The 10,036-nt window shown below is 50.2% G+C and overlaps 1 protein-coding gene and 1 long non-coding RNA gene across 2 annotated transcripts in view; one reads left to right on the top strand and one right to left on the bottom strand.

The window, feature by feature from the left end:
• The first annotated feature begins 2,575 nt into the window (after nt 1–2,575).
• Nucleotides 2,576–7,954, top strand: LOC109379727 (uncharacterized). The gene is made up of 2 exons (XR_002123261.1): nt 2,576–2,839; nt 5,692–7,954. It is a non-coding gene; the product is annotated as an uncharacterized LOC109379727 (long non-coding RNA).
• SUPT4H1 (SPT4 homolog, DSIF elongation factor subunit) overlaps nt 7,663–10,036 on the bottom strand; it is a 3,560-nt gene continuing 1,186 nt past the window's right edge. Inside the window, exons 3-5 of the mRNA XM_019636588.1 lie at nt 8,772–8,827; nt 8,470–8,523; nt 7,663–8,069 (exon numbers count right to left, since the gene is read on the bottom strand). Coding sequence (XP_019492133.1) covers nt 8,002–8,069; nt 8,470–8,523; nt 8,772–8,827 — 178 coding nt within the window. The 3' untranslated portion in view covers nt 7,663–8,001. The remainder of the gene's footprint in view (nt 8,070–8,469; nt 8,524–8,771; nt 8,828–10,036) is intronic.

Here is a 10,036-nt window from a genome sequence, read left to right on the forward strand (position 1 = left end):
TTGGCAGCTCACTCCGGCTGCCAGTGCTCACGCTGGCTGCCAGCTACTCACAGTAGCTCACAGCAGCTCACTGCTGCAGGGGCTGCAGCCTACGCCGTCGCCAGTGATTCATGGGAGCCCAGCTCCAGGCTGAGCTGTTGTTCAGCATCTTAGCTGTAGGGCACAGCGTCACCAGCCCTCATGTGGGATCCGAACCAGAGCCCTGCTGCTCAGAGCTGGTGTCCCAAGCCAGCTCTTAACCAAAGTGCCACTCGGTCAGCCCCCCTGCTCCGGTTTTAACTGCTACAAATAGTGTGTGTGTGTGTGTGTGTGTGTGTGCGCGCGCGCGCGCGTGCGCGCGCGCACGCGCACACACATGCATGTTGAAATGGCATTCCTGCCTGGAACCCACTATGATCTCTCATCACCCTAACTCCCTACCCCCAACATCAGGACCACCAAGTAGAGGGCAAAACTGGGGGGCAGGAGACTAGGGATCTAGTCCATAGTCTGCAGCTACTTACAGTGTGCCTTTGGGCTAGTCATGCAGTCAGCCCCCCAACCCTCCGCCTTTGTGTCTTCATCTATAAAATTGAGGAGGAGGTTGGCCAAAGCACCTGTTTGGACTCTAGGAAGTCCCCCAGAGCAAGCAGGCTCAGGGACCTCGGAAGAAGCAGCAGCGAGGCCTGTGTTCCAAGACCTCCCAGTCACTGGGCAGGCCATGGATTTCCTCAGCTGGCTCACTGGTAGACCTCCCTTAGCTCAGAGAAGCCAGGAGGCTGGGAAGAGATCTGGAGTGGAATCCTCCCCTTATCTAGGCTGGGAACAAGGGGCAAAGGGCTGTTTGTCTGTTTCCTCCTGCCAGCATCCTGCCCCCTCAGGATTCCTCACGTCCCAGGGACAGCTGGAGAAGCAGAAGGTGAGGGGTGGAAAGAACAGAGAGCCCTGTGAGGCCTGCTCCGTGAACAGCTCTGGGCTGTTTCTTCCTTCACCTTCACAGTCCACACCCTGAGCTGGGAGAGAGGGGAGGGCAGCAGCTGAGGCATCTAGAAAACACATTCCATCTGAACTTCATTTTATCATCATGCTGACCCACTGATGTAAGCGACGGTATCCCCATCTCAGAGGATGAGGAGCCGGAATTCAGTGAGATTAAATTTCACCTTCCTGAAAACTGGCCAACAGTCTGCATGTTTTCTGTCCCCCTCTAGGACTTAATTCAAAGTGTCCCCAGAAGGACCAGGACTAGCACACCTCAGAAGGGATACTCTAAAGACAGTGGACACACAGCCTGTATCGCCTCACAAATCCAAGAAGGGGGGTAGAAAAAGTAGTGGTTGGAACTCAGGGCAGACGGACTTCCCTGCCCCCGGGCTTGTGAGTCCGGGCAGGAGAGCAAAGGGGTCTAAATGGGTAACCAACTGGTCTGCAGAATCTGTCCAACAGCAAATGGCCACCCCAGTCCCTTCCCTCAGATTCTATTAAGCAGTCGGATGGGAGATGGTTGGCCACGACGGCTGGGGCCCCAGCAGCCCCAGCAGCAGCAGCAGCAGCTCACACACAGCACTGGAGCCGTTAAAAAGTGACTCAACCAGAAAGTGCGTTTGAAGCGACGCCCGCCAGGGCCCCAGAACCAAACCTCAAAAAGACGAAGTGAGAGAGACAAGCCTGCGGGAGGGGTGGGGGGGGGAGGGCTGGGGTTGGAGGCCTGGCCTGGAGCCGCCTGGCCAAATAAGGGCAAATGCTCCCAGGCAGGCCAATGGGGTGCAGGCAGCCATGTCGTGGGGCAGCAGCTGGGAGGAGGTGAGAGGCGGGGTGCTGGATGACAGGGGGCCCAGGCCCTCCAAGGGTGAGTGAGCACAGGGAGGTGCTGCAGCCTTCATCCCCCAAAGACCTTGATGTTGAGGTTGGTAGTTCCACACCCTCAAGAGCCTCACCTACAGGCTGGGGCTCAAGGGGGCAAAAGGAAGACAAGGAGGACCCCCCTCACCCCTAGCTCCCCATCTGCCATGGCAGAACTGAAGGGCGGCCACAGGGCGGCTGGGCTGAAACACCAGTGTAGCCTTGCCTGGCCATCGCCCTTGGGCAAGTGATAATAACTAAAACTCAGTTTTCCTGTCTGTGAAAGGGGAATAATGCCTCACAGGATGGTACTGAGGGTCAAGTACAATCAATCATGGAGGCGGCCAGTTTTGAACCTGGTGTACTGATGTAACAGATTATTATTATTGTAGTAGCACTGACCCAAGGGCTGCTGCTCACTCATATTCTTGCCTCCTAGTTGCTGTGAAAGATCCCTTTGCAAGGACACCATGTGGTTCTCCATTGTGGCCTCTGGTGTCTATAACAGGAAGGGGAGGTGTGGAGGCCAGGGGGGTCTTTGCAATCTAAGCTTTGTCACACCTGCTAAGGAAGCAGAATAAACCTGATCTTCTCAGGCTCCTCCAGCAGGGACATCACCACGAGCTCCTTCACCTCATCTTTCCTCTCGACTCCACCGAGCTCCAGACCCCGCCCCCATGTGCCTGCTCCCCTGGGGTGCAGGGTTGCGGAAGTGAGTCTACTTGCTGCCCAGGGAAAGTGCCAGTGCCGCAGCTGCCTGCATAGGGTGGAGGCAGCTGCTGGCTTCTCCCAGAGCCTGCCATCATTCCCTTGCCTCAGGCTTCCCTGCTGGGACCACAAGCCCAGGAGGAAGGCTGGCAATGGCTGCCACCCTCTTCCTCTCTGTGGAGTTCTTCTCTCTCCCAAGCATGGATTTGCATTTCCCTCTCTACCTTCTGTTACTCAAGCCCCCAGGGACAAGGTGACAGTTAAACCCCCTCTTCCGGCTAGTGGCCTCAGAGCACTCGCTTCCTTCCAGGTATTTTCCGGGATGGGAGTTGGGGTTGAAAGGGTGGCAGTTGTGGGGGTGTGGGGAATAAGGAATGGGGAATCCACTTTGGAGAGAAGCTTAGGGGTCCCCCGCACCCTGATGTCTGAAGCTGTTCTTTCCCTTCCCTCAAATTCTCTCTGTAACACCAAGGCTCGCTTTGGACGAAGGAGCGCGCACGGGCAGGAAGCAGCGCATAGGTGTTCTTGAAATGGGCCTACCAGCTCCCTGACTTCTTTCAGGCCCAGGCCTCCCTCTGCTGCGCGATAGACCCCCAAGGAAAGCTTGGGCTTCAAATCCTCTGTCCATGACCCCATAATGCCTGCCCTCCACTTGGGGGAGGGGCTTGTTGAGAACAGGAATGATGAGGTTTCGAGGGAAGATGTTTTCTATCGTATTTCTCAGAGGGTCTGGCATCTTGGTGCCAGCAGCATGGGGCAGTCCTCTCTGCACTCAGTTCCTGCTTCCTGGTGTCTTACAGGGAAGAGAAACACCAGCATCTACAGCAAAAGGCACTGAGCCAGGCAGTATGGGACAAACAAAGTAGCAGGGCCCCACCTTGAGGTCAGGCTGACCACTGTCTCTGGGACTCAGTCTTCTCAGCCATAAAGTGAAGGGCTGGCTTAAGTCATGACTCCCAGACCTCACGTGCTCTCTAGGATCTGCCTCACGCTTTCTACAACCCCAACACTCAGAACGTCTCCCTCCGCTGGTGAAGGACCCTGAGCCCCAAGGCCTAGGCAGGCAGCCACGTGCTTTCGTCCTCAGTCTAAGTCTTACTGGCTCACCCTACAGCAATTCTTACGGCGCGTGGCTGTTTGTTCTTCTAGCTCAAACAAGATTGGAAGGGAGACAGCCACACATGAGCAGCAGAAGTGACAGCTGACAGGCTGACATGAATCCAAGAGACAGAAAACAATCAGTCTCAGAACCATTTCACCACATGATATAAAATGGAGGTTTATAACAATGAGCTAAGTAGAGGCTAAATCGCATCTAGAATCTAGCATCCAAATAGCAAGGAAGTGTATATATATATATATATATATATATATATATATATACTTATGTCATAAAAAAATGAAAGAACAGAGATTAAAATAAAAAGCCACGGTGCTTGAAGGAAAATGTTTCAATTTTGATATACTTATGTACGATAGGTGTACTGGCACATCTATCGACCAACGTTGCTAGAGGGATGACGTTCTTGCCACACTTACCTAGAACTTCTCTAGAGGTGACAGCTTTGGAATATGACAATCCCTTACATACACTTTGTCATTTACAGCTCTCAAATTGTTTTCACCTAAATTAATGCATTGGGTTCTCACAACTATCCTAAGACAGGGACCGCCAACTGCTTCTGTAAGTGAAATTTTATATGAAGTATAACAAATAGAAAAGTGAACAAATCATGAGTGTATAACGCAACACTTTTTCAGAAAGTGAATCAGCCTATGTAACCAGCATCCAGCTCTAAAAAGAGACTGTAACCAGCACCTTAGGGGCATCCTCGTGCCCTCTTCCACCCCTACCTTTCACAGGTAACTACTGTCCTGCCACCTAACACCAGGGTTTTATCAACTGCACTGTATAGAGAAGAAACTTCATTTTAGAGAAGTAAAGTGACTTAGAGAAGTCAGGGCTGGTGGGTGGCGAAGGCAGCAGGGCTGGGAGGCAGGGACAATGCCCCAAGTTGGATATGTGTTATTTTCTTCATGAGTCCCAGTGTTCTTGTGGGGTGTGAAGGTGCCATGGTTGGGCTGCAGATGGAGGGAAGTGGTGAGTAGAGAAAAGGAGAGGTTAGGGGGGATGCGGCACAGGCCAGCAGATTCAAGCTGCTGGAGTGCAACAAGCACCCAGTAGGGAACTGGAGGACTGGACCAGTTTCCCAGTGCTCAGCACAGGCCATCTTCAGTAAATCCCAAGGTTTCTCCTCCTTGGGCCATTTCCCCACACTGCCTCCTATCTTTGGCTAATTTTAGACTCGGGGACTAGAGATGGAGGGTGGTCGGGGGTGCTCAACGAATGTGTAGGGACATGTAACTTTTACTCAACAAGCCAATGTCTCACTCACATTGGTTTAGTGGACGACTCATGGAGAGAGCGAGCCTGCGTTTGGGGCTAACTATGTCAAAAGCAGCAGGGTGTGGGCAATGTATGTTTTGAGCTAAGGCTCCATTACTTGATCATAACCAAGTCACTTTAACTCTGAGCCTCAGTCTCTTCATCACTACATAAGGATGTTAACTATGACACAGGGGTTTTGTGAGGCTCAAATAAGATACTAGACATGAAAGCCCTTTTGTAAACTGTAAAATGTTATTTAAATGAAAGGTTTTACTGATACTAAACCTGAACCAGACTTCCAGACAAAGTAAGATGTTATTAGTCTGTTCTTAAACATTACCTGTCTCTTTTATATGCACACATAGATCAGGTGTCAGGAGTGGACTTGAGGATTAAATAGCTGGTTATAGACGGGCTGGGAGGGAGAAGGTAGTGGCCATGCCCAGTGGGGTGAGGCCTCAGTCCCCAAACCTGGAGACCAGCTTGAGTTTGGCCTCTCACCAGCCCATCATCCCCATTACTCCTGGAGAAACTGCTCCCCAAGACCAGAGTGTTCTGACCGTTGTTCTATCAGCTACCAATCCTGTGTTGGGCGAAGCCGCATTCGGCAAGGCTCTGCCACTTATGCCCTCAGTTTTGGGGAGGCACCCTAATCCCACAGCCTGTGGTGGGTAGGGAGCGGAGAATAAGGAATAAGCAGGCAAGGGGAAGGCAGCCCAGTCACTAGTCTGTTTCTAATGTGCCTGACTTGAGTCTGTCCTTATTGAGCTAAGGAGGAGTCCTGCCTGTTTGGAGTGAAGCCATGCTAGAGCAAGAGACCAAAACCCTGGGCAGACGTGGGACCTCAGCAGTCAGGATGTGGCTGAAACGTTGACAGGCACAACAGTCAGGGCATGGCCCTCACGCACGGAGAATGCAGGACAGCAGTACTAGCACCTGACACCTCTTCCACACAGCACTGCCCACTCCCGGGGAGCCCGGAGGAATCGACAGTCCCTGTTCCCGCTTCTTTGGGCTCCCAGCAGAGAATGGGACTCCAGAACATTATTTCCTATCTGGGCTGCTGAGTGACACCACAAGCAAGCTCAAGCACCAGAGAAAGCGCGAAAGCGAATTCAGAAGCAGCTTCCAGGCAGGGCCCGTTTGGCAGTCTGTGAAATCCGGTCACGCAGCTGGCCGCCCCTCCCCCACACCACCAGTGCCTGTGTCTTTCGCTTCCTGCGAGGCTGACAGTTAAGGCCTCAGCTCAGTGCGGGGCTGAGGCAGCCTGCGTGTGGTTATTTGTGCACAGATCCACTTGCCTCCCCTCCCCACAACTGTTTCCATTCTCACCAAGCAGCCACGTCCGGGTCAGACACGCAGGACAACCACCGGGGATTTCCAAGGGACTTTTTGAGAAAGGCCAGTGAAAGTTGGGTGTTGGCTTCATGGCTTAGGTGCTCTTGCTGAAACCCACATCTTCCCTCTGGGATGTAAGCTCTAGCCTGGTGGGGCTGCTTCCCAAAGCTCCTTTCAGATTGAAATCGAACAACAGAAACCATCACTCCTAGGGCTGTTTCAGTTTGCTGGGCTGGGACAATCCTTGAAAAGCTCAGTTGGAACTGGGATTAACAGACCATGCCCTCAGAATTTGAAGGCATCGGAGAAAATGGTTCTGGTTTGAGGAGGACCTGCTGACTGGCGACACGAGCAGCCTGGGCCAACCCCAGCTTCCTTCCCATGGGCCTCCCAGGACAAGGAAAATGGGGGGAGGTCCCTGGAGAGTCAGCAACTCTCCACACTCCAGGCCACAGGTAACAGGAGACGCTGACTCACTAGCAACACCAGGTGGCTGAGAGACACACAGCCCCAGTGCAGGCACCTCTGCTAGTGCGTCAGAGCTCACCCTGCAGGGGTGGCTCTGGGACTCTCCCCCCACTGTTTTGATTGATTGTGCACACACTGTGTACACGGAAGAATGGCTAACAAAAGGAGAGCAAATGAGTTTTACCTTTTATAAAACTTGTTAGAATTTTCACATTGCTGCTTTTTTATAATCACAACAATTCCAAGGTAAACAGGCAAAGTGTAATCCCTCTCGTTTTACAGGTGGCGAACAAAGCACCGGGAAATCAAAATGGGGATACTAAGAGGATTTTTTGTGGAAATATCAGAAATTGAGAATTTATGGTCAATTTTAAATTCCAAAACATGTAACTCACCTTGGCCAATAACATGCTGTCATTTAAGGCCCCCCACTAGGCTGGAGAAAGGGAAGGAGGGGCCCACTTCCAATGGAGGCACAAACTAGCCAGAGCAAGACCCAGCAGCCACCTGAGGGTCTCTCCAGTGAGGGAAATTCCGTGGAACGTGATAACTGCGGGAGGGGGAGGTCATGGGCGCCTCCCTGATGTACAGGAAGAGCAGTAAAAACAAAACACACAAGAAAGGAAAAATAAAAGTATTTAACATAGTCAAAGGGCAAAGAAGTCTCAGGTTTTCAGAGGACACATGCTGTGCCCGGGTCTGGAGGGCAGGTAGCAGCCAACAGGCACTAGGACTACTGGGATGACGGGGTTGCCTAGACTTAGGACAGACTTTCCAATGAGACCCAAGGAAGCATGCTGGAAAGGCAGCAACACTGGAGGCTCAGAGATGGGTAACAGGGGCAGAAGGGCCTCTGCTGCTCTGGGAAGGTGCTTATAGGGCAAATGAGTTGGTACTGTGCCCAAGTAAGAGAACGGAACGAGGAGGTAAGACATCTGTCAGGGTCGACGGATTCATGTTTATTGGCGTTTGACACTGACCATGAGTCCTGCCCACGGACAAGGGGGCAGCTCAGGGCTGTGGGAAGGAAAACCAGCATCCTACTCCCCACCTGATTCAGACTCTATTAATCCACTAACCCAAACCACTCCTACCCCCACCAGTAGTCCAAAGAAGGTAAAATGGCCCAGGGATATGCCGTGCTGCTCTCTTAACAGTCTGCTGGGTCTCGGAATTGGAGAGTAAGGAGTATTTGAAGTTCTGTCCATTCGGTTTCACAACAATAAATAAGCAGAAACAGGAGATGGCGGCAAAAACGCTGGCAGAGACGCATCGTGCTAGGTCTTTATAGCTGTGTCTCTGGATTTGTAGGCCACTCCTCGACTTTTCAGCTCCCGCACTATTCCTGCCACAGAAAAACAAAACAGCTCTGTGAAGGAAGAAGAAAGGTCCCTCAGCTGCCACTCTGAGGAACAGGGGGGCTCTAAGCAAATTGTCCTAGGCTGTTCATCAGATAGTCCTGTTTGGGTGGCTTTTTACCACTGAAGAGCCAGGCAAGTGCTTGGCAATGACTTGGTACGAATGAGAAGAAAAAGAGAGACACAGTATAGTTATCAAAAGCAAGGGTTCCAGAGCCAGAATGGCTGCGTTAAAATTCTGGCTCCTCACTTACTAGCTGGGTGACTTTGGACAAGTTATTTAAACTCTGTGCTTGGGTTCGCTCTGACTTGTGAGAACTGGCATTATTCACATAAAGAACTTCCACAAAGCCTGGTACAATAAATAAGCATTATGATTATTACTACCTTGGGGCAGGCGACCAGTGACTGACACCGCATACACACCGGGCTTAAAGTTACCTGAAAGAGAAGAGATTGCAGTGACAGTGAATTAAGGCTAAGGACCAAATGGAGGCTTTAAGCTAAAGATGAAAGAAATGCTACAACTCCAAGAGACGAGGAATCACTTCTGGCTACAAATGTCAAATGACAACACCCAGACACTTTCCTTGTCTTTCCTACAAGCCCATCTTTCTACCTGAGGCCCTTCCCCCACTGGGCAGCAACAAAACAACTAGGCCAGGATAAGGATAAAGGGAGATACTTACTGACTCGCTGCCACTTGGAGACCCAGCTGTCCTCTGGACTCATCATCGCAATAATTCTAGGGAAAAGAAAGTCAGCCCAAGCCTCACTACTAGAGAAGAGAAAGGCTGAGGGAACCGCCCTCTTTACTCTGTTCCCAGCCAACACAACAGTTCTAGGAGAGGAAACCCACGATTCATTGACTTAAAATTCCACTCCTGAGAGGCTGAAACTTTGATTAGGTTGGTTATTAAGTTTTGGTTTGGTGACATGGTTTAGCAAGTGACTCCATTTGGCCTTTTTTTTTTTTTCCTAAGAGTGTCAATAAATGACCAAAGAGACTGAAGTATCTGAGTACACAGGCATGTGTAGGAAGTAAAGGTTCTATGACATTTTTTTGCCCAATCCTTTATTCTTCCTTAAAGGAAATAAAAAAAAGAATTGAGTTGAACCACTTTGAAGGAACTTTAGCAAGTACTGGGCTTGAGCCCAGTTTGTGTGTAAACCCTACATTGGCCCACAGGCCAAAGAAACAATAGTACCTCCTTAACTCCTAAAGAATACTGCCCTCTGGCTCCTACCTTGGGGAAGGGAAATTAAGACGTGACCACTTTTGTTTATCTCATTTCTTCTTTTCCCTACTAGACAATCTCAACAAGGGAAAACTTTTCTTATAGGGCCTCTTCGAGATATTTAAAAGCATCAGCTTTGGGGCAATAATTTACCATTACTGTACCTTCCCTTCCCTTCATTTTCAAAAAGGATCGTCATGCATTCAACAAACATTTATTAAGCATTCATAAACTCCTTTCAGGCCCTGGTATAACACAGTCCCTATCACCATCAATGAGCTGACAGTCTAGTGATGAACTGTCCAGTGGAAATATAATGAAAGCCACACAAACTATTTTAATTTTTCTAGTAGCCATGTTTAAGTGTAAAGACAAAAAGGCGAAATTCCAATAATATATTTCATTTAACCCAATATATTCAAAGTATTACCGTTTTGTCATATAATACAAAAACTATTAAGATGTTTTACATTTTTTCTTGTGCTAAGTCCTTGAAATCCGGTGTATATTTTAAACTTACAGCATATCTCAATTTAGACTAGCCACCTTTCAAGCCACATGTGGCTAGTGGCTACTGCACTGGACAGCTGAAGACTAGTGTGTCAAAATAACTTTTGAGGGCTGGCCGAGTGGCGCGATGGTTAAGAACTGGCTTGGGATGCCAGAGGGCCCCGGTTTGGATCCCACATATGAGGGCCAGTGACACTGCCCTCTAC

This window comes from Hipposideros armiger, unplaced genomic scaffold (genome assembly GCF_001890085.2).
Source record: "Hipposideros armiger isolate ML-2016 unplaced genomic scaffold, ASM189008v1 scaffold_29, whole genome shotgun sequence".
Lineage (NCBI taxonomy): Eukaryota > Metazoa > Chordata > Mammalia > Chiroptera > Hipposideridae > Hipposideros > Hipposideros armiger.